We start from the raw sequence: 23,113 nt of genomic DNA, 5'->3' as shown, positions 1-23,113 counted from the left end.
GCAGATGAGCAGAGACTGTGATCCATGGACCATATGATGGACCTGAGCCTTTCATTTCTGATCCCCAGGGTGTGGGTGAGGTCAGGGCTTCCTACCTGGTGTGCTGCCCTCCAGCAGCTGCTTCCGGTTGATGCGGGCATGCTGTATGACTGTGAGATACAGACAGGCCCCCTGGGCATTAGGGCCTTCCACCATGGTAACCACCCCTAGGATGTGAAGGTGAACCTTCCTGGCTGGCACTGACAAAGCCAGGCTGTCTGTCTCCAGTGGAGAGCTAAGGATGGACCCATTCACTGCTGATCTGTCTCTGGGTTTGGAGGGCTTTGCCCTCTTGGTGAACCCAGAGCTGATCCTCAGCGGCAATGACGCCCCTAATACAAATTCCATGCTGGACTCTGGTTTCTATACCGTGCAGCTAAGGTTAGAGGCTGGCTGTTTGCCAGTCTGTGAGTTTTGGCAAGTCACGTGACCCTGCTAAGGCCTCTCTGTTCATCTGTAACCCGGGAGTCGGAGCAAGACTAGTCTTAAGGAGCTAGGGTCACCAGTCTTAAGGATTTTCTCCCAAGCTGCCTTCCCAACTCTGACAGACTAGGAGGGAAACTGAGGCTCGGAGAGGGGACATGCCTGGTAGTCCTATCCCAGAGTCCCTGCATCTCACTCAGGGAGCTGATTTTGGCTTCGCTGGTCCTCCACCACTGTGTCCAGAGAGACTGGGGCCCCTCCCCCACCCACCCTGACACAGTGCTGGTGGGGAGGGACTGCATAGCCAAACTTCTGACTCTTTATTGGATTTTGAGTAAAAACACCAACCATGTGAACATTCCCACACGGATACCTAGAAAGCATCAGCAGATTGGGCCCTAGTTAGGCTGAGTGGCCAGAGCTCCCTCTATCAGGTTTTGAGGCGTGATGAGCGCCGAAGGGGAGGAGGGAGTCCGGGGGATCCAGGCTTCACCTTGCTGGGTATCTTCACAGTGTCCTGGGGGCTGGGCTGGCGGCTGCTACCACTGCTAGAGGTGAACAGTGCAGTCAGGGCGTTGCGGGCGTTGATCGCACACTTGCGGCTCACAGGCCGGGTAGGAGGGCTGGGGTTCTTGGCTTTGTATTTCTGGATACAAAAGTTTTCAAAGTTAGGCCTAGCCTAGTGCACTCCTAGCCATCAGCTGCTTCCCACCTTGGGCCAAAACAGTATGAACAGTATGGATCTGCTGTGTGACCCTGTGTGAAGCTCTCTAGGCTCCAGAGTACCCCCAACACCAGCCTCCAATGCATGCACGCGCACACACACACACACACACACACACACACACACACACACACCATGAAGAGCCAAGCCCGAGTCCTTCCTTCTGTGGGAGTGTGCTTAGGAACTGGTTTTGACAGCAAACAGCTGGTGGCTTGGATAGAGGTGGTAGCCCTGGGCGGGCAGGGCAGGCAGACGACCACTCACCTGCAGGTTCTCAAAGTGGGCCAGAGACTTGCAGTGAGAGAGCCGAAATTCTGAGTTACTGTCGTAGAACTTGTGACAGATTCGGCAGACATAGCCCATCACTGGCACCAGGAAGTCCACACCTGGGGACAGACAGCAGGGTCTGCATACTAAATCCCTGTCACCAGCTGGGCATCACACCTCTTCTGAGTGCCTGACTGCAGTGCTGTGGCTGAGACTGGCGGCTTAGCCTGGGGTCTTACCATAGGCCGTGTTGGGGCTGTAAGTCTCAGAGTCCTTCCATTGCTCTGAAGATGTTTCTCTTGACTGCAGCTAGAGAGGGAGTAAGAACTCAGATGTGGTGCCTCGGGTCCCACCTGGATACAGGTCAGGGGCCTGCAGCCCACCTGCAGTCTCTAGAGCACAACCATTCCTTCAGCTTGCAGGTGGCTGAGGGTGGCTGCCTAAGCCTTGGCACACGCTGAGCCTGCCTCCCATGTGTCCTTCCGATGTATGCTTGTGGGTTCCCATTTGTTCCTTCCCCCAAGCCAAAATAAACCCTTCTTTTCTTAGGCTGCTTCTTCAATATGTTTGAGTGTGTGGGGGCATGGGTACCTGAGGTGTCCAATTTCCAGAAACGGAAGGTACAGGTAGTTATGAGTAACCTGACATGGGTGTGAGGAGTTGAACCCAGGTGCCCTGGAAGAGTACCATGTGCTTTTCACCACCCAGCCATCTCTCCATCCTTTTTCCCCTCAGATAGGGTCTTGACAGCACATGGTTGGAGCTCTCAGTCCTGCTTCCTGCTGGGCCCTCCATGACCCCACCTCCCGAGGTGCATCTAGGGCTTTGCACATGCATAGGCAGGCACTGGACTATAATTCCCAGCCCTCTGCCCTCCCTCCCCACCCTCAGTCTACCCACATTTCTTTTACTTTGTCCAGAGAGGACGAAACTCTTAGACAAAGCCTCACAGGGCTGTGAACAGTCTGATGTGCATGCCTCGTGAGCCTGGCTCAATGTGTCACGTTAGCGCCTACAAATGCCAGCATGACGTCTGGGCTCCAGGAGCCACCAACAGCCTGCCCCATACCTGCTTGCAGAATTCCTCCTCCGCCTCAATCTCTTCTTCCTCTTCTTCATCATCATCCTCGTCCTCTTCTTGACCACTCTCAAAGCAACCAACGGCGTCCACGGTGATGAAGTGGTCCTCATCTGGGCTGCCTGTCTCTTTTTCAAGTGTCTTCAGCTGCCCGAGGAATGCATGAGGGACTTAGGCCAGCTGTGGGCAGTTAGCATACACCCCTGAGGGTTCTAGCTGCTCCCTCTCCCCCCACCTGCTCTATGATCTTGGGGGAAGGCTTCATGCTGTATTGGGGTAGCTAGGGTTACCTCCTGGGCCTTGTCCTTGTGTCCCTGGGACTTCACATGCTCCACAAACTTTCGAGGGGTCTTGAAATAACGGTTGCATATGGTGCAGAAGGGCCTCAGGGACTGCTTGGCAACCTGGGGAGGGGCAGGTGGGCCATGTGCTGCATTGGAGCACACCCCAGGTACAAGCTGCTATATCAGTGGCCCAATGAGAGCTCACCTCTTAAACCCACAAGCCCAGGTCGGCTCCGCCCCTTGCATGAGACATGCAAAACCACTTCACCATGTGAGATGGTGGGTGGCAACAGAGACAGAATAGGAGGAGGACCGCCTCCAAAGACACCCCAGGAAGCTAAGGGCTGATCAGCACGGTGAGCAGGTGCCTACACTGAACAGATGGGCACAGGAAAGCCCAAAGAGGAACATGATTAACTTACCAGAAGCCACATGAGTGGAAGTCGCATGGTGACAAAAATAGACCCCACCCCCACTCCCAACCTGGGCTTGGAGGTATCCCACACAGGGACCCGTCTAGCATGAGTGGCTCTTGTACCTTGTGCTCCTGTGTCCTGCGGTGCTGGATCAGGTCTCCCATGTAGTACACCTGGCAGGTGTTGCACCAGCGTTTGGGTGGAGGATCTCTGCCGGCAAGAGCAAGCAGTGCATGATGCTATATCCCCTAGAGCGCTCCAGAAGGGAAGGGTGCTGCACTTCAACTAGGGCATATGAGGGGCCAGGGTCCTAGTCATCAAAAGGACAAAGGACTCCTGACTCTTCTAGAAGTGAGAGCTAATGGACCGGAGCTCCCTGTCAGCCAGGCAAACAAAGAGCAGCCAAGACAGAGTCCCTGTCCTCGTCCTCAGTGGAATTGCCCATCACTGACTCAGACAACCATGCTGCCTGAGAAAGGGTTTCATGTCCTCAGCTGGGTTTACTGTCATTCTGAATAAGTCAACTCACTACAAGATCTCGCTGTGTAAGGAAGTGGCCTTAAACTCTCGTGCCCTCTGTCTCAGCCTCCCAAGTGCCAGGAACATCATGGTGACTCTGCAATTGTGAGACTTCCTGGATCCTCCTGGAAAGCTGGGGGCTCTGGCAACCACCTGAGGCAGCTCCCCAGGGGACAGGGCCCTTATCTTCCAGGGTCCAAGGCTATGCCTCAGCCCTGCAGGCTTGTGATCCCCCACTTGGACCTGGCAGAACCTATAGCTTCCCACCAAATCTTCTCAGACCAGGTGCTAGTTCCAGATCCCAGGTAGAGCAGATTTCAGACCATCTGGTTAGGGGGCAGCGGGCAGATCAGTGGGGACAGGGCTCTGTATTATAGCTCCCCTCCTTTCCATTGGAATGTCACACTGTTCTTACCTGGAAGGGACCTTAGGAAATTCACTACACCTGTCATCAAGACAGGAGAAACCAATGATCAAGAACGGACTTAATTGTATGCACAGCTGGCTTATCTCCTGGCCAGACCTTGGAGACAGGCTGGTCAGGGCCTAAGCCACAGCATGGGCCTCTGCCAGCCCCTACTTACTCTGTTTCTCTCTCCAGGATGTCCCGAGGCATGGGCAGCAGGGACAACAGGCAGGTCTGGCTCGAGTGCTGCATTTCCCCAAGCCGCTGTTGGTGCTGAGCCTCTGACATGTGATCCTGAAACTCCTGTAGCATGAATGTACCACAAGTGGACGTGAGCTGCAGCCCAGGGAAGGGCAGTGCCAACCGTCATGGCCACCCTGTGGCTCTGATCCTCCTGGCTCCCTTTCTCCCCCGTGTTGTATTGCCACAACTGGCATTACTTTACACAGCTCAATGTAGGCCAGGGCGGGGATGGTAAACTGAGGCACAGAGGGGATACATATCCATTTCTGGGAGTGCTCCATTGATAAGAAATGCGACTCCAGTGCTCAGACGAGGACCGCAGTCATAGAGATAACAATGGCCACTGGTAATAATATAAGGGCATTAAAAGAAACCAGGGGTCGGGGCCTGTAGAGATGGCTCAGAGGTTAAGAACACTGGCTGCTCTTCCTGAGGATCTGGGTTCAAGTCTTAGCATCCACACGGTGGCTCATGACTGTGTAACTCCAGTTGCACAGACTCCGATGCTTTCACCTGGCCTCTGTGGGCATCGACCCATGTGGTGCACAGACATATGGGTGAACCAGTCATACACATCAAATGAAAGTAAGTAAGTCGGGGTTGGGGATTTAGCTCAGTGGTAGACGCTTGCCTAGCAAACACAAGGCCCTGGGTTCGGTCCCCAGCTCCGAAAAAAAGAAAAAGAAAAAAAAAAAAGAAAGTAAGTCATTTTTAATTGTTTGTTTCTTTTAATTTAAAGACAGACACTGAATTCTTGCCATATTGCCCAGGTTAATGTGAAACTCGTGTGCTCATGTGATCTTCCTGTTTCGAACCCCCACGAAGCTGGAGCAATTGGTGGTCCCAGCCAAGACTACTACTCATTTATCCATTTATTCTGCCTCTCACAGGCTAAGCAATGGCTCAGCTATATCCCCAGCTTCTTCTTTCTTCCTTTTTCTTTTTGAAATAACTTTATTTTGAGACAGGCTCTCACTAAGTTGACCAGGTTACCCTCCTGCCTCAGCCTCCTGAGTAACTGTTATTACTAGTACTCAGCCTCCAACGTAACTCTATTACTAGTACTCAGCCTCCTAAGTAACTGCTATTATTAGTAAAGCTGCACTTCCTTGGGCTGAGCTGGGCACAGAACTTCAGTGTCAGGTGCCGAGTCCTAAGTCACACTGCGGTGATGAAGCTCTTGGCTGTCCTCACTGAACACAAAAGGAAAAGACCTAAGGGTGGAGTTTACTTCTGGAGACCTCCATGGCCAGTCACAGCAGATTTGAATCAGGTTTTCCTAGACCGTAAAACTCTGCTCTACCGGCTGATCAGGAACTATGCCTATGCAGACACTATGGCTGCAGCTACTGTGCAGTGTAGAAAGGGCAAGCCGGACGGCCCAGCCCCCCTCCTCTGCCCCAGTACCTGCTGGCTGCTGCAGCTGGCCTTGCAGATGTAGCAGAAGAACTGGAGGCTTTGCTTGGAGGGTGTGCTGGCAAGGGCAGGGGTGGCAGAGGCGGAGTCCCCAGGGCGAGGTCCAGATGTGAGGGGTGTGGTGTTGAAAGCCCGGCTGTTGCTACTCTGCAGGATGGTGACCTTCAGGGAGCTCCCAGCCCCCCACATCTACAGCAGACGCAGAGACAGAGTTTCTACCCTCTAGGTTAGGTTAGGTTCCGTGACTGCCCAAACCTACACAGAGAATACCACAGCTAGGATTTGAACCTAGATCGAATAGAAATGTCTCACTATGTAGACCAGGCTGGCCTGAGACTTGCAGAGATCAGCCAGCCTCTGCCTCCCTAGGGCTGGATTAAAGATGTATAGCACCGGGGTTGGGGATTTAGCTCAGTGGTAGAGCGCTTGCCTAGGAAGCGCAAGGCCCTGGGTTCGGTCCCCAGCTCCGAAAAAAAGAACCCAAAAAAAAAAAAAAAAAAAAGATGTATAGCACCACTCCTGACCTAGCTCTGGTTAATTCGAAGTCCAACCCACCTCACCAAACACATGATGGATGGGGAAACAGACCCGAGGAAGGAAAGAGGTTGACTTAAGTTTTGTTATATGGTAGCGTTGGGACCTGAGTCCCACAAGGAGCCTTTTACAAAGGTACTGTTTCCACTAAAATGGCATCACTGCGAGAAGGACTGGTGGGTCTAGTGTGAAGTTGGCCGGACCAGAAAGGACTTTTACCACCAAAAGCACATCAAGATCTTAAGAAAAAAGATACAGGGGTTGGGGATTTAGCTCAGTGGTAGAGCGCTTGCTTAGCAAGCGCAAGGTCCTGGGTTCGGTCCCCAGCTCCGAAAAAAAAGAAAAGAAAAAAAAAGGAAAAAGAAAAAAGATACGATGACAGAGGAACCACCATGTGGCTCACCCATGCCACCAGGCACAAGGCTGCTGTCCTTCCACACATGGGGAAACACGTGAGGGATCCTTAGGTAGCCTGGGGCAAGCAGACACCAAGCCGCTGCAGGCTTACTCCCTCTGGTATTCACGCTGGTCTCTACGCACCCCCAGCACTTCTCCTGCTCTCTTTTCACATTCTCCCACATCCAGGCCACCAGCTGACGGCTCTTGGCTCCTGTCTTCACTGCTCTGGGCACTTACTGGTTCTGGCAAGGTCTCCTCTGGGTCTGAAATGACATATACGTTCCTTTCCCAGAGTGTCTACCATTTGGGGTCTGGATAGATCTGGATCCACGAGTTGGCGTCTCTGTCCAGATGAAGTCCAAGATGGGGATGGTCCCAGATCTCCAGGCCCAACCAACCCTCAGTCCCCAGTCAAGACTCTGCCAGATCAGAGAAAGAAGGGCTTGACAGATCTGGGTCAGGCCGGGAGTCCACACTCGCTCACCTCTCCCAACTTCTGCAGCGTTAGATAATAGCTGTGGTTCCGTGGCACAGGCCGGAACTGATGCTTGTTCTGGTGGGGGTGCCGACCCCTGTGGCCAGGTCTGAGGCTGGTCCTGGGTCTTCTCTGATGTCTGCTCCTGTGGCTGTGCTTGGGTGGATACCTGTGGATGTGTCTGTGTCTGTGTCTGGGCCTGCTTGTGCGACTGCGCCTGCCAGAGGGGCTGAGGCTGGGTCTGTGCCTGAGCTTGCTTCGGTGGGTCTGTCTCCCATGGCTGCAACTGCCACTGGGGCTGTGACCGTACCTGTGGCTGTACCTGATTCTGCTGGGGCGCTAAGTGCTCTGGAGAAGTCTGTGTCTGTGCCTGCTTCTGCAGCTTTGACAGAGTCTGGATCTGCAGAACCTGTGGCTGGATTCGCGGCACCACCAGGGCTTCCGGTGGCTCAGGCAGCTGATCTGGGGTCTGTGTCTGCTTTGGTGCTGTCATCTGGGTCTGAGGCTGGACCCTTGCTTGTGGCTGCCCTGTAGGGCCTTTCTCGGTGGACTCCTCTGAGCTAGCAAAGATCCAAAGATAATCAAAAAGCCAGTTGTGGTGATCTATGCCTTTGATCCTAGTCCTAGGGAGGCAAAGACAGGCGGACCTCTTCTTGAAAGTTTGAGGCCAGCCTGGTCTGTGTAGTGAGTTCCAGGTCAGCCGAGATTGTCTCAAAAACGAAAACAAAACAAGCAAGCATATTCAAGAAGACCAAAGATCTATCTTCCGAGAGGCCTATGATGTAGTTCCTAATCCTAGCCCTACTTACGATGTGGGATGAGGGACGCTCTAAAGCTACCTGGACCTGTTCCACCTAAATAAACGCAGGGGCAGTGACCCTCCACCTCCAAATTGCAACATGATTTTAATTAGCCCTATAAACTAGGCCCCACCTATACTCTGCAAGGACCCCTTCCTTCTGGCTGCCCAGGGTGGCCTCCAGGTGGTTCACCCCCAGGTAGATCTAGGGATGAATGTGACCCTCCCCCAAGTGGATGTCAAGGCCTAACGGTACAGGTGAGTTCCAGGCCTCTGAGCCCCAACACGTGGCCAGCATCACTCACCTCCTCAACCTCTTGGCTGGTGGTTCCAACGCCTCAAAGGGCTCAGGCTCAGGCTCATGCACTTGGGGCTCACTCGCAAGGCCATCTGGGAAGACTAGTGAATCTTGGTCTACAATGGTGGCAGGTGAGGAAACATAGCTCCAGGAGGTGGCCCTGGCTTACTTTCCACCAAGATCATTCCTGCCCCGATGTCCCTTGTGAAGGACAGCAGTCCTCATCTCTCACCTTCAGCTGTGTCCATCTGGAGCTCTGTGGCTTCCTCAGACCCCTCTGTGGGGTCTTCCCTGTCGTCCAGAGGCACCGTCTGAGAAGAAGAATCCTGCTTCCTTTTAGAAACCATTTGGGGTGGGGTGGGGGTGTTGTTCAAGACAGGGTTTCTCTGTGTAGCTCTGGCTGTCCTGGAACTCACTCTGTAGACCAGGCTGGCCTTGAACTAACTCAGAGACCTACCTGTCTCTGCCTCTGAGTACTGGGATTAAAGGTACACGCCACCACTGCCCAGCTTCAGAAACCATTTTTTAAACCTCTATCTCACTTGCAAATAAATACTCTCCTACTCAAAACGACTGTCGCCACCCAGCCACAGAGCAAGTTCCCGACTGTGGGGCTGCACAGAGAAGTCTGTCTCGGAAAAACAGAGAGAGGAAAAGAATGGCCATCACCATCTCAAGGGACTAACAGGGCCTGGCCGAAGGCACGAAGCATAGAGGACCTGGAGCCCCTCAAGTGTCGTTATCTGAAGCTATTTGGTCCTGCTGGGGAGATACGGAAAGTCTCTTGGTTCCTAGTCATCCAGACTTCCCACAGTCAGCCAGAGAGAGCCTTTGGCCTGACCCTCCTGGGCCTCCTGGTGGTACGGCTTTCCTTACCGTAAGCCAGGACCTGTCCGCCCCTCCCACTCTCAGGGCCTGAACCGCTGCCTCTCTTTCCCTTCTGAACCCCACCTTCCACCGGTCTCCATGCATCATCACTGGCCTTTCTCTGGTCACACCCTCAGCCTCTTCCTGTGTCTAGTCTTCAACTAGAGCCTCAAAGCTTCTGGCAGGAAACTCCTTCCCAGGCCAGGTCTAGACCCTTTTAGTAATATTTCGTGGGTTTTGCTGCTGTGTTTGTTGGGAGACAGGGTCTCATTTAATTCATTGCTTTTGGGTTACTGTATTAACATCTCTTACACGTACACACCAAAGACCCACAGAAGGACGGATGCTACATCTTAGCCTTAAAGTGCTCCAGCCACTTCTTGGGCACTATGGGGAGCCCTTGGGTGCCATCTATAGCTTCCCTGTGTACTGCTAAGGCCTGTTGTCCTGGTGGGATACACATCTGTACCCCACATCAGGCCCCAGCCCCTCGGACACTACCGAGTTCTTGCCCTGGAAGACACAGGGAGTCAGGGGGCTTGGGTTCTGTGCCTACCTCGACCACTCCAGTCTGTTAGCTGTAGTTTCCCTATATGTAAAACAGGAGCACAGGTAGGCCAAGAACCCAGCGGGCCAGGCCTAATCCTAACCCTAAGGGTAGAGACTGAGCCCTTCTCTGGAGGGAAATGCCTTCCTAAAGATGTAGGAGAAACTGATTAAGTAAAGAACATGGTTCCTGCCCTAGATAAGCTTGGGAGTGGACCCTTATGCAGACATGCAGGGACAGAGTGTGTGTGTGTACATGCTGGGGTTCTTAGATGCAGCTGTAACCTGTAACCCCCCTAGCACTCTGCTTTTCTTCTGTGGATGAGAAGTACACATTTTTTGAAACTTTTAGGCAGTGATACAATGCTTCCTTATTTTCTGCAGAACCCAGAGCCTCAGGGATCCCAAGCCTGTGGATACCACAAGCCATAGCCTTGTGCCTTAAAAGTAACATTCAAAGCTGCCTGTCCCACAGAGTCACCATTAGCCTCAGGTAAACACTTGAAGCACGGAATCTCGATTAAGGCGGGAGATTAAGCAACACAGAAGACAGTGAAGTGTTATTACGATATTAAATCACAGATTAGATTTAGTGGGCTTTTTTTTGTTTTGTTTTCTAAGGACAAAATGGGGCATGATAAAATATATGTGAACTTGAGAGGCTGAGGCAGGAGGATCACTTGAACTGAGAAGTTTGCGACCAGGCTGGGCAACGTAGGGGCATAGAAGGTATTTGAAATTTGGGAGATACGACCTTGTCTCTTAACTAACGAACATTAATCATCAAGCAAAGGAGGGTATCAGAAATCTTATTGATTAATTGATTTATTGGTTGATTGGTATTTTCAAGACACGGTTTCTCCGAGTAGCCCTAATTGTCCACTCCTAGAACTCACTCTGTAGACCAGGCTAGCCTCTAACTCAGAGCTCCGCCTGCCTCTGCTTTCCAAGTGCTGGGATTAAAGGCATGTTTTGGGATGGCTGGCCTAGAACTCACTATGTAACTGAGGAAGACCTTAGATCTCTGAGCCTCCTGAACCATCTCCAGAGTGCTGGGATTCTAAGTGTACTTGATTCTACCTGACAGTAAGATTAACTTCATCCAGGACTGGAGAGATGGCTCAGCTGTTTAAGAGCACTGACAGCTCTTCTAGAGGTCCTGAGTTCAATTCTCAGCAACCACACAGTGGCTCAGTCATCTTGTAATGGAAACTGATATCCTCTTCTGGTGTGTCCGAAGACAGCTATAGTGTACTCATGTACATAAAATAAATAGATAGCTCTTTAAAAAAAAAAAGATTTACTTCATTTGTTCTTTTTATTTCTAAAACCTGAAGGTCTTTCCACTCAGCTCAGGATGTTCTAGAATGTGCCGTGTCTTCTGCCCCTAACCTCTCAAGTTTTGGGATTATGAAGGGTAGTCCTTATACCCTGACCTTTTTACCTTCTTATATGGCTATCCAAAAGTTTAAATCAGATATACGACTTGTTCTAGTTCTACTAGACATTGCTGACGTGAAGAGAGACAGCACTGAGGGCCACTGAGCTGGTTCAGCAGGTGAAGGCATCTGGCGCCAAGTTCTGTCCCTAGGACCCATGTGGTAGGAGGGAGGTGATCTGACTTCCCCGTGCACACGCAAAAACAAAATGATGATAAGAAGGAAAGAAACTTGTTTAAGAGAGGAATAGCACATAGATAATAATAAGGTGGTATTTGGGTAGGGCTGAAGTCACATCAAGGACGAACGACACCTGACAGAAGATGACAGATACTAGACACCTTTGCTTTACAGACACTGAGGCAAAAAAACCAAAGGCCAGGGCGAGCCCAAGCACAGAGAGCTGGGCTGACACTGGGGACCCCTTCACCCACTCCTACTGCAGCTGCTCTACTCACCTTGTGATTGGGGGTGGTGGAAGAGGGGGTTCTGGGCTGCTTCTGGGAGTTCCTCCCTGAGTGGTTATGCTGAGAAGGGTTTATTGGGATCCCAACAGGAGGAGGCCCCAGCAGGGACTGTCGAGTAGCCTGGGGAAAGAACTGCTGCAGATTTGGGGTGACCATCTGGGGTGGTGTAAGGCTAGGAGCTGCTAGGTTTGGGGCTGTCACATTGTAAGCACGGAGGTTGCCTGTGGAGAAGAGATGAGACGAGAAGTCACACCGTGGTTGAATGGCCAAGATCCTATCAGGGGTTCAGTCCCCCAAATACCATGGGGATGTCAGAGATAATTTCTAAGGGGACCCTCTTACCCAGAGGAGCAGAGGGAAGGGAAGGTCAAGGCAAGGCCCACTGTGGGCATGAGTGAGTGAGGAAGGACTTAGGGTAGGTTTTCTGCTCCATCTGGTGTGTGAGCTGCCCTAGCTAGCCCTCAGACATGCTGTAAGGCCCTCAGGTATGTGAGGGACCCAGCACAAGGCCACAGGAGGACCACCAAACTGCTGTCAGTACTTTGTCCCACACTGGCTTTATCAGTGAGAGGGAAGGTTCTGGCACCCAACAAGGCACCCTTTCACTGTAGCGGCCCTCTAGTTTGCCAGGTAGCAGGGAGAAGTGGCTATAAAACACGGACACGAAACAGAGAGGTAGCTTGGCCAAGCCCTCTGAGGGACACCTGCTAGCTCTTCCTTGCCCCATCCTCCACACTCCCAGACATCACCAGGTCCTAGCAACTCTAGCACCCACGTGCCTTCTGGAAAACACGCCATCCCTCCCTAGAACTGCAGCAAACGGGACCTCTTTAAAGCTACATTCTGATCTCATCCCTGTCCAAAGCCTTCTACAGTTCCCCGTTCCTTTTAGGGCAAGGTCTGGCTATAAAACACAGACTACCCACTTCACGTACACAACGATCTAGGGACATGTCACTGGGCCGTCCTCCAACTACCCCGTTTCTGGGCCTTTGAACATGCTACATGCTTCTGTGGAAGCTGTTGTGTTCCACTAATTCCCACCATCCTTTAGGCCTCCCTTTAAGTTTTTGCTATCTCCCATTTGGGAGGCCTTCCCTGTGTCTGTGTCCCTAGAGACTTCTATCCTAGCACTAGCCATCTTCTTTCCTGCTGTATCTCCTCCGACCCAAGGAAGGCCCAGAGTGTGAGAGTTAGCATTCATGGCCAGATTCAGGAGCGATGCAAGGGAGGGGGGCACAGGCTTAAAGGTAGAGCTCAGTTGTGCTGAGCGCTGAATTCAAGTCCAGACTTCCTCTGGCACCTTGAGCAAACCAGTTCTCCCTCCCCTCGTCTGTCAAGTGAGGATTCAAAGTCATGAATCAGTGTATCCGCTAAACAGATACAACAAAGACAAGCACACAGTCCCAGAGATCCATCCAGCTCCCGTAAGGCGGAAGATGGGAAGCCCTCAAACAGAGACGGACAAAGGACATGGACAAGTCGCAAAGTGACATGCGAATGCTTGGTACGCGTACATTGTGTTTTAGCCGCAACAGAATGTGGAAATGGGAACTAAGACATTCACAACGCAGCGTTAGCCTTTGCAAACCAACTCAGTAAATGATACGGACACACACACTCACAGAGGTATATATAAAAAAGTGTAGAGTACCCAAGGCTGCCGTAGGCATGGTGAGGCTGGCACTGTCATACGTGGCTGGTGGCATTGCAAACTGGTCCAGTCCTTAAGAAAGTAATTTGGCAATACTTAACAAAAGCCATCAAACATCCATCCCCCGACTCAGTCACTCTGTGTTGGGGATCTACTGTGAAAAGAATCTCATATGTCTCGTTCATCCCAGTGGTGTTTAGGATAGAGAAAAGGAGGGGAGGGAAGAGAAATGGAGAATTGAGGTTTCCATCAGGGCACACATCCCTCTAGTGAAAACTTAAAAGCTATCACAAATAACCTGGATTGAACCAGAATACTGCTTGGGTGTGGCAGCTCATGCCTAGAATCCCAGCCCTTGGAGGATGAAGTAGGAAGACTGTTTTGAGTTCAAGACCACCCTGGCTTACACACTAAGTTCCAGGATAACCTGAGCTACAGAGTCTCAAAGCAAGGCCAAACATATCAGCATACACTTTTCCCCAGGACTAGGGAGGTAGATCTCTGTGAGTTCAAGGCCAGCTTGGTCTACATAGTGAGCTTGAAGCCAGCCAGGCCTAGAGAGTGAGACCCTGTCTCAAACAAACAAAAACAAAATAGAAAATAAAATAAAAACAAAATATGGACTCTTTTTTTTTTTTTTTGGTATAATCATATAATCATACCCAACTTCCTAAGCCTCTTCCTAGGGAAAAAAAAAATTGAAAGAAATACAATGAAAGGGTGGTGACTTTCTCCCGGAAATGAGGGAATGTTTTCCTACCACTTGGGTTTCTTTGTTTTCAATAACTTTATTTTTTAGGATTTATCATAAATTTTAATTCATGTGCTGTACAGGAAGCTGCCCTTGGAGGCCAGGTAAGGGTGACAGATGTCCTGGACCTGGTGTTATAGGCATCATGGGTTGCCCCCTGTGAGTGACAGACCCTAACTCAGGACCTCTGGAAGAGCAGCAAGCTAACCTCTGACCCATCTCTCCAGCCCCCTCGGGATTTTACTGTTGCTGCCTTTGTTCTTCTATTTTAGTACCTTATTTTCACTATGACAAGCATGACTTTTAAAATGGAAAAAACAAAAGGTGGCGTGTATCTGTCCATCTTGTGATGGGATTTTTCTCTCTAGAATTATCTACGCCTCATTTGAAAGTCAGCTCGAAAGGCTGTCCAGACTGTGGTCCTGGTGGGGTTGCCAAGTGATGACTGCCTAACCTGCTTCTACCTGTGCTGTGACTAAGGGCACAGCGTCCCTCTTATGGGCCTCAGATTGCTATCTCTATTTGTAGAGGGGGTTATGGGTATGCCTCCCCCTAGGGCTATCAGTCGAGTCAGGACTGGCCAGCACCATAGCCTGGTGACCCTGTACTTAGCAGAATAGCTTGTGGACTTCACCTCCTGGGAGCCCTGTTGTCTTCATCTATAAGGACGTGATCAGGGCCACTGTGAGCTTTGGATAGGAAGAGACTGAGGACGACAGGGAGCTGACAAACCTTGCAACTGCTGTAGGAGCAAAGCTCTTTGCAGCATGGAGCCATTGAGCAGGGAGGTCGAGTTGAGGCCCTGGAGATTCAGAAGCTGTTGCGGGGATGACTGCTGGGGGAGGCCCCTGTGTGATGGGAGGAGGGTGTCAGAGGGGTCCAGGGAAGCCATCTACCCGGTGGCAATCCCCTCCAAGGTGGAAACTGATGACATTTAATACTCAAACAAGGATGCCGGATGGGTGATAACTACTGAGAGCCAGGCTCCAAAATGTGGGTCTGAGCGTCAGACCTGACTCCAATCCCGGAAGTGGGAAACTCACCGGCTGACAGGCATGGACAAGGAGGCCTGTGGTGGGGACTGCTGCAGTAGCTGTTGGAGCTGGAGTATCTGCTGTTGCTGCTGCTGGAGCTGCTGTTGCTGGAGCTGCTGCAACTGTTGCTGCTGCTGGAGTTGCTGGTTAAACATGGTGGCTGGAGGAAGTATGGTGGGTAGGGTCAGATCACCACTCTGGGACAATCCGGCTCCTCGCCCCTCCCAAAACACACACCCCAGCATAATGCCTGCTGAGCTTCACCGCTACACAGTCCTGGCCCTACACATGTGTACCGGGGAGGGGGGAACCTTTCAGTTCTTCCGGTCAGCTGCCAGGAACAGGATACACACAAACACACTCTTGCCTTCAGTTCTTTATCTTCCCTCCCATCTCTTCAACTCTGGCGGTCCAACCTTCTAAGCGGAGCACACCTTTCCACCCCCACCTTCTGCCTGTCAGTCACTCTACCCTTCACTTCCTGGTGCCAGCTCCTTCCCGAGCACACCTCCCTTCTTTTTGGAGTCCGCTGTCCTCTCCCTAAATTGTGTCATTTAAGTCCGTGAGCCCCGGACGGGAAAAGCTTCCGTCCACTACAGTACCCTCCCACGTCCCTCCGTTGCCCCTCGTCCCTTCACTCCCTTCCCCCGCAGATATAGCCAACGTGACTTAACTGATCCTGTGGCCTCCCCTGTCCACAAAGCCCGTAACCTCTCTGCAAGTAGCCGCTATCCCAGCGGTCCATCCTCCCCGGGAAGCCCAACCCTCCTCCACAGACGCTTCCGGGGCGGGCACCACGCTGGCTCCCCCTCACCTCCCGGCAATCCACGAAAGCCGAAAACGTGAAAGTCACGAGCGGACTCGTGGGCGGGCTCGCGAGCTCCCGGGCTGCTCGGGACGTGACTGTGGCCCGGACACTCCGAAGGCCCAGTGGCTGGCCACTCCCGCGCAGAGCGCCCTCTAGAGGTCCGGAGGCCTCGGCGCGGACGCCGCGGCTAGGCGAACAAGTCTCGCGCGCGGGTCACGCCGCGGGGACCATGACCGTTCTGCAGTCGCTAGAGCCGCGGCGACTCTCAGGTGCTAGGAGGCGCCGGGCAGCGCAGGCTCCAGTCCCCAGGCCCCAGTATCGGGAAGGGGCGATTCTGAGTTCCCACGGCCGTCTGCTTATCCCGCAGGGACATAGAGGTGGGGCAGAAGGACGGACAGTCAGATTCCAGCTGACTTCCCCGAGGCCACCACTGTCCCCCGATCCCAAGCCTGCGTTGGGCTTTGACCGGAGCAAGCGGACGTGAAGGGAGAACATGCGCCAATGTGTTGTGAATTCAGTTTTTAAAAAGTAGTCTTTGGTTGGGGATTTAGCTCAGTGGTAGAGCGCTTGCCTAGCAAGCACAAGGCCCTGGGTTCGGTCCCCAGCTCCGAAAAAAAAGAAAAAAGAAAAAAAAAAGTAGTCTTGTTTTTTACATATTTAAAAAAAGACTTATGTGTATATCATGTACATCCTGGAACTGGAGTTGTGAACATTTGTGAACAGTCTTGGGAGTGCTAGGAATCGAACCCAGCTCCTCGGCTAGACCAAGTGCTCTTAACCACTGAACTATCTGTCTGCCCCACCCCCAATTTTTAAAGATATATTTTTATTTCTTGTGTCACATGTATGAATGTTTTACCTGCATGAATATATGTGTGCTTTGTATGTGTCTAATGCCTGCAGAGATCTCAAGAGTGCATCTGATCCCCTAAGGAAGAAGTTTGCGGATGGTTGGGAACCGCCTTGGAGGTGCTAGGAACTGAACCTGGGATCCTCCGGAAGAGGAAAAAGACGTTCACCACTTAGCAAGCTCTCCAGCCCCTAATTTTCTTTCCCGTTTCGTTATGTTGTGTAGCAAGGGCTACAAAGGGAAACTTACTATAGACCAGACTGGCCTCGAATTCACAGAAATCCGCTGGCCCAAGCCACCACGTCTGGCCCAGTTGCTCTCTTTAATGGCCTTTATCCTGCCCCTAAAATGGTCCTTCCACTGCGTCCCTCAACCCCACTGAGCTGGCAATTCCTTTCACATCGTTCCCTGTCAAGGGTCATCCCCACACTTCGCGCCCAGCGCTGACTGTGAGGACTGACCGCACGGTGGCGCTAGGGATCGCAGTGGACAAATCACTACTGCTGCAATCAGGTGACTGCGCTAACCCGAGGCTCGGGACTCGCCCTGGTGTCAGGGGCTCAGGTGCGGACGGTTCCCCCTGGGACCCACTTCGCAGTTGTTGGCGTTAACAACGCTAAAGCGGCTCAACCTGACCGGAGCACGCTGGGACGGCGCCTGGGGTCTGCGTGTTTAGGAAGCTTGGATGGTGGGGCTTAATCATCCTGGAAGGATAGGATATCTAAGGGAGCTAGTGACAACTGTAAACTCACGGATCGGAAAACTTCCGTGAACCCAGCACAAGGGAGGCAGAAGCAGGAGGATCGCTAGTTCCAGGCTAGCTGGGGCTGCACGGCAAGATCTTGGGGGGGGGGGTGGTGGTGGTGGTGGTGGTGGTGGTGGTGGTGGTGATGATGATGATGATTTAAAGTTTAAAAAAAGCCAAACCAACCGCACTCTGGCTTGGCTGGACATAGTGGCCCCAGTCTATAACTTTTTTTTTCTTTTTTTTCGGAGCTGGGGACCGAACCCAGGGCCTTGCGGAGCTAAATCCCCAACCCCTCCCAGTCTATAACCTTAATGCTTGTGGAACAGAGGCGCTATGATCTCGAATTCAAATCCAAAGTCAGACTGGACTAGTGAGACACTGAGGCAAATAGATAAGTAAATAAACAAGCAAGCAAACAAACAAAAATAGACGTTGCGTCCTGGTGGAAACACGCGCGCAGTTAGTGAAGGTGGAGTGAGGCTCTCCTTAGCCTTCTAGCTTTGCGACCCTGAAGGACTGGAGGAGTCCTCGCCGCCGGTTTCTTGATCTGCAAAACTAGTGTCCCCTGCCGGGTGTGTGTGTGTGTGTGTGAGAGAAGATGACATTACATAATGCTTAGCACTGACGCCGGTACACAGCGAGCTTAGCTAGTTGCTAAAGTGAAAACACTAAAAATAATGCTGGTGCGGGCGAAGATGAGAAGCCAGCGGGAGCTGACTGCGCATGCGCATCTTTCAAGGCCCGCAGTGGCCAAGCCCTGCCCTTATCAAGGTTCTAGAACGCCCTTTGCCCTTTGACCTACTAACCCCCTTGCCGGACTGTAGTCCAGGAAATCAGTGAGAAAAGAGAGTTTCAAAACTAGGACATTTGTTCCTGGAAACATCATTTATAATGGCAGCCTGGAACGCAGTCAAATTCGGGGAGAAAAACTAAATAAGCCATGGTGTCTGCCTCTTAAGAAATAGGAAGCGCATAGCCTTGGTGGAGGGCACGGGATAACAGTGTGTAGTGGGCTCAAGAGATTTTTACTTTTTTTTTTTTTCTGTCTAATTTGTAACAATTGCTTTGGATGACTTGATCATGAGGAGAGAGACTTTTTATTTCCTTTTTTTTTTTTAATGTGCGTGATCTCAGGTCTTGAAGACAGCTGAGGTTGTGGATAGAAAGGCTCTGGATCGAATGTTTGAAGCTAATTATCTTTGATCAATTTCTTGCCCCCAAAAGATTTTTTTTTTGAAACAAAAGACTCTCTTCATGGACACTGAAAAAAAAAAAAAACCATTGAAATCTCTTTCTTGCCTATTAATTTTTATGTTTACTACTAGTGTGTTTTGTGTGTATTATGGGATATGTGTGCTGTGGTGTGGGTGTAGAGGTCAGAGCTGTGGGGTCTGTTCTCTCCTTCTACCTTTACATGGGTTCTGGGTGTCCAACTCAGGTCATCGGGCTTCGCACAAGTGCTTTTTACTCAGCGAGGCATCTCCCTGCCCTTTTGCCTCTATTACAAAAAAAAGCCTTTGTATCAAAGAAAAGTTTCCTAATACTCAGAGGATCTATGTCAACACCTGCTTTGTTCCAGGGTCCAACCTGCTCCTAGTTATGTCGAGTGTACCCCAAAATCAGAAAGTAAAGAAAACTCACCAGTTCCAGAACCTGTCATTTTTTTCCCCAGATTGAATATAGACTTTTGTTAACTCCCTCCCTGCCTCTAAAATCCAACCAGAAGTTTGACTGAGGTTGCATGAAATGTGTTTTAGTTAGAGGAAAGTTGTCATTTTTACTACTTGTACGTCTCTACACCACGTCCAAGCCCGGAGCCCACAGAGGGTGCTGAATGCCTAGACTGGAGTTATGAAGTTTTGATTATCGAACTTGGCTCCTCTAGCAAAAACGAATGCTGGTAACTACTGAGCTGTCTCTTCAGACTTACCCTGAGCTTTTCAGGTTAATGAGGTCCAGCCAGGCACACAGCCTGTAGTCCTAGCACTCGGGAGCCCAAGACTTGCTGTAAATCCAGGGCTAGCTCCATCTGTGTAGAGAGAGGGTTCTAGTCAGACAGGGCATTGCATGATGATGGTGGTAGTAACGGGCAGACGATGTAGCTCAACCGTCAGAGTGCTTGTCCAGCGTGCCCACCACCCTGGGTTTTACCTCAGCACTGAATAAAACCAGGTATTGTGGCTTATGCTTGCAGTCCCAGCACTTGGGAAGTGAAGGCAGAAAGATCGGAAGTGTGAGGTTATCTTCAGTTACGAGAGTTCAAGGCTAACCTGGGCTACAAGAGACCCTGCTCGAAATAACATGGCGATGGTGAGTGTGGCAATAACAATGCCAGTGTCTGCTTACTGAAGCCTCGCATTGTCTTAGTTTTGCAGATCCCCTCCCCCACGCCAGCACCCGTACAGTTTCTGTAGTGGCTTCTGTCACTATTTTCTAAGTGGCTATTGACCAGGGCATCTTCACTTTGTAACCTGCTACCTCCCCAGCACCCATTATTTCTGTCTCCAGTGACGTCCAGTGGCTCCTGCTGAATTGTCCCCATGTCCTTGGGGCTCAGCTCATGACACCTGTCATATGAACGTCAATGAATGGGTGAATGGATGTAGGATTCCAGTACACGAATCCAATTACCTCCCTCTGTCCCCAGCAGAACGTCCTCCAGGCAGCTCTTCCTTACTTGACATCCACATCCATCCTTCTGCAGAGGACAGTCCCAGGCATCTAGCACAGCACACGACACAGACAACAAGGTAGGCCTGCCACCTGCCACCCCAGCTCAGTACTCCCAGGAAACAGCTATGCCTGGTCGGTGGCAGAGCGGTTGTGAGAACCTGTGTTTATCACGTGACCTTCCCAGGGGCTGTCACCCGCCTGTGCTTCTTCCTATAACTAAACACAGTGAGAAAGATGGAGGACAGAGGCGGGAAGAGCCAGGTGAGCACGGCCTTGTGTCCATCTTCCATCTCCACATTCTGGAGCAACATCCTTCTGACCGAAGGCCTTAATCTGGTCATTTCTGCTAGACACAACTGACTTCTGGGTGACAGCCTCCCCCATCCATACCTTGTCATCACATCCAGCCACACCCCCTGCCGCCTTCCTAAGACTCCCTGGTCCCTTTGGAGGGTGGGAGCAGGGTCCTGCTTACAGCTTATGCTAATGCTTGTTTCACTGGTTCTCAACCCAAATTCACCCCCTTGCCTCCGAATTCTGAAACTCAGGGATTTTAATATCCATCCCAGTTGCAGGAGCTGAAGCTCCCAGAGGTGAAGTGGCTTGCTCCAAGTCATCAGGCCAGAAAGAGGTATGTGGAGAACGGACAAAAACACCAGACTGCTGGCTCCATTTCTCACCAGGGCAGAGTCAACAATACCATTAGTCCTCCCCCAGGGAGCATGGGGAGCACCTCCCCATGCAATGCCATCAGTCCTCTCCCAGGTTCATGGGGAGCACCTCCCCATGGGATAGAACGGGAGAATGCCTTTGTACCCAGCCCCTCACACACCCCTCCTGGCCCAGCGGCTTCCCCTACAGAGCCTCTGATCTTGGTGCCTGTCTTTTTTTTTTTTTTTTTTTTTGGTTCTTTTTTTCGGAGCTGGGGACCGAACCCAGGGCCTTGTGCTTCCTAGGCAAGTGCTCTGCCACTGAGCCAAATCCCCAGCCCCCTTGGTGCCTGTCTTAGTTTGGGTTGCTGTTGCTGTGAAGAGATGCCACGGCCACAACAACTCACAGGTTTACAGATTTGATGCATTACCATCATGGAAGGAAGCAGGGCAGTACACAGGCAGGCGTGGTGCTCGAGAAGGAACCAAGAGCTCTACATTCAGATGGGGATCTGCAGGCAGCAGGAAGAGAAAGACACTGGGCCTGGCTTGAACTTGAAACCCCAAAACCCACCCCCCACCCCCAGTAACACATTTCCTCCAACAAGGCCACACGTCCTGATCCCTGTCAAACAGTACCACTTCCTAATGACCAAACTTCTGAATATAAGAGCCTTCAGGGGCCATTCCTGTTCAGACTACCACAGTGCCCGAGCTCTAGGAGCCCGACCTGCTGGGCGTGTCTGACTCTCCCTGTGAGTCCCTGCTGCCCTAGGATGAACCACATCTTATTCACCTCTTCATGGGCCTACCTGGGTCTTGCATGAGTTCTCACACGTAGACACTGACCCCTGGGCTGGGCTTCTTCTAGGAGCTGTTATCTGAAGACCACTGCTTCAATCTGCTCCCCTGTGTTTCTTTCAGTTTTTCTTTATTTTAGCGTGTGTGTGTGTGCTTGTGTGTATGTGTTTGCATGTGTGTGTCTGTGTGTGTGTGTGTTGTGTGTGTGTTGTGTGTGTGGGTGTGTGTATGTGAGTGTGTGCGTGTATGGTGTGTGTGTGTGGTGTGTAAGTGTGTGTGTGTCTGCTTTGTGTGTGTGTGTCTGCATGTGTGTGTATGTCTGTGTGTGTGGTGTGTGTGTGAGTGTGTGGGTATGTGTGTGTGTGTGCTTGTGTGTGTGCGTGTCTGCATGTGTGTGTATGTCTCTGTGTGTGGTGGTGTGTGTATTGAGTGTGTGTGTTGTGTGTGTGTATGGTGTGTGTGGTGTGTAAGTGTATGTGTGTGTCTGCTTGTGTGTGTGTATGGTGTGTGTGTGGTGTGTGTGTATGGTGTGTGTGTGTGGCGTGTAAGTGTGTGTATGTGTGTGTCTTTGCTTGTGTGTGTGTCTGCTTGTGTGTGTGTCTGCTTGTGTGTGTGTGTGTCTGCATGTGTGTGTCTGCATGTGTGTATATGTGTGTGGTCTGTGTGTGTATGTGTGTGTCTTTGCTTGTGTGTGTGTCTGCTTGTGTGTGTGTGTCTGCATGTGTGTGTCTGCATGTGTGTATATGTGTGTGGTCTGTGTGTGTGTGTGTGTGTGTGTGTGTGTCCATGAGTTTGTGTTTTGTGTGGAGGTCAGAGGACAACTTGAGGGAATCAGCTTTTCTTTTTTTTTTTTCTTTTTCTTTTTTTCAGAGCTGGAAACCGAACCCAGGGCCTTGCGTTTGCTAGGCAAGTGCTCTACCACTGAGCTAAATCCCCAACCCCAGCTTTTCTTTTTAACTATGTGGATACCAGGGTTCAAACTGGTAGGCTGGCTTCGTGGTTAGTGCCTTCGTGTGCTGAGCCATGTCCCTGGCCCTCAAGTGGTTGATTTTGTTTGTTTTGTTTTGTTTGCATCTGCTGTGCACACATTGCAAGAGGTTAGTGTATATGGTTTTATGTGCACTCAAAATACATATATTTAGCTAGGAAGATAAAACGCACACACACACACACACACACACACACACACACACACACACACACACCAAAAATACATAGACTCCCAGTCCAGACGGTGTTGTCAGTCACACCAACCTCCACTGGCAGCTTGACTGTCACTCCTCGGCTTCGTGACCATGGACACATCCCTCAGTAGCGGCTCTGAGCCTCATTCTCCTCGTCTGTCACAGCGAGCTACTAAAAGTTCTGTAATGGAGCCAGTGGACTCACCTGGCACAGCCACTGGCAGGGAGGAATGTCTTAGGGTATGTTCTTATTAATAACTGGCCTCTGTGGTAGCCAAGTGTCTGGAGCTCAGCATAGCACCCTCTTTCAGCCTCTACAAA

The 23,113-nt window shown here is 51.3% G+C and overlaps 2 protein-coding genes and 1 long non-coding RNA gene across 20 annotated transcripts in view; 1 reads left to right on the top strand and 2 right to left on the bottom strand.

Moving 5' to 3' along the window:
• Window positions 1-759: 759 nt before the first annotated feature.
• Window positions 760-16,517, bottom strand: Ciz1 (CDKN1A interacting zinc finger protein 1). 18 transcript variants are annotated; one of them, XM_008761719.4, is made up of 18 exons: window positions 15,753-16,517; window positions 15,088-15,238; window positions 14,777-14,892; window positions 13,294-13,365; window positions 11,631-11,860; window positions 8,553-8,631; window positions 8,328-8,436; window positions 7,546-7,783; window positions 7,233-7,392; window positions 6,890-7,011; window positions 5,807-6,004; window positions 4,335-4,459; window positions 3,354-3,441; window positions 2,822-2,935; window positions 2,523-2,678; window positions 1,693-1,762; window positions 1,451-1,572; window positions 760-1,108 (listed from the first exon to the last, which is right to left on the bottom strand). In XM_008761719.4, exons 2-18 carry the CDS (start codon window positions 15,231-15,233, stop codon window positions 893-895), a joined length of 2,361 nt encoding a protein of 786 aa, XP_008759941.2. In that variant the 5' UTR covers window positions 15,234-15,238; window positions 15,753-16,517; the 3' UTR covers window positions 760-892. The 18 variants fall into 18 exon arrangements, with proteins under 18 accessions (XP_008759941.2, XP_063139564.1, XP_063139566.1 ...); XM_063283494.1 differs by having other exon boundaries at window positions 7,534-7,783; window positions 8,553-8,646; window positions 15,893-16,517; XM_063283496.1 differs by having other exon boundaries at window positions 8,553-8,646; window positions 15,893-16,517.
• On the bottom strand, window positions 9,081-11,624 carry LOC134486070 (uncharacterized). The gene is made up of 2 exons (XR_010064753.1): window positions 9,210-11,624; window positions 9,081-9,174 (listed from the first exon to the last, which is right to left on the bottom strand). It is a non-coding gene; the product is annotated as an uncharacterized LOC134486070 (long non-coding RNA).
• Window positions 16,518-17,049: 532 nt separating the features above from the next.
• Dnm1 (dynamin 1) overlaps window positions 17,050-23,113 on the top strand; it is a 52,686-nt gene continuing 46,622 nt past the window's right edge. Inside the window, exons 1-5 of the mRNA XM_063283019.1 lie at window positions 17,050-17,300; window positions 19,679-19,794; window positions 20,135-20,234; window positions 20,342-20,418; window positions 20,727-20,788. The gene's annotated coding sequence lies outside the window, so the exon portion shown is untranslated. The remainder of the gene's footprint in view (window positions 17,301-19,678; window positions 19,795-20,134; window positions 20,235-20,341; window positions 20,419-20,726; window positions 20,789-23,113) is intronic.

This window comes from Rattus norvegicus, chromosome 3, assembly GCF_036323735.1.
Source record: "Rattus norvegicus strain BN/NHsdMcwi chromosome 3, GRCr8, whole genome shotgun sequence".
NCBI classification, from domain to species: domain Eukaryota; kingdom Metazoa; phylum Chordata; class Mammalia; order Rodentia; family Muridae; genus Rattus; species Rattus norvegicus.
Note: the sequence above shows the minus strand (reverse complement) of the source record. Positions and strands in the feature narration are given on the sequence as shown.

What these genes read in the sequence shown, in the direction of transcription:
- Ciz1 (XM_006233941.5), bottom strand. Translation starts at nt 15,233, where the DNA reads ATGTTTAACCAGCAACTCCAGCAGCAGCAACAGTTGCAGCAGCTCCAG. An exon ending in GCTCCTACAGCAGTTGCAAG is followed by an intron (nt 13,366 to 14,776) that starts GTTTGTCAGCTC and finishes TACTTTCTTAAG; the next exon opens with GACTGGACCAGTTTGCAATG. An exon ending in CCCACTTTGAGAACCTGCAG is followed by an intron (nt 1,109 to 1,450) that starts GTGAGTGGTCGT and finishes TTTTGTATCCAG; the next exon opens with AAATACAAAGCCAAGAACCC.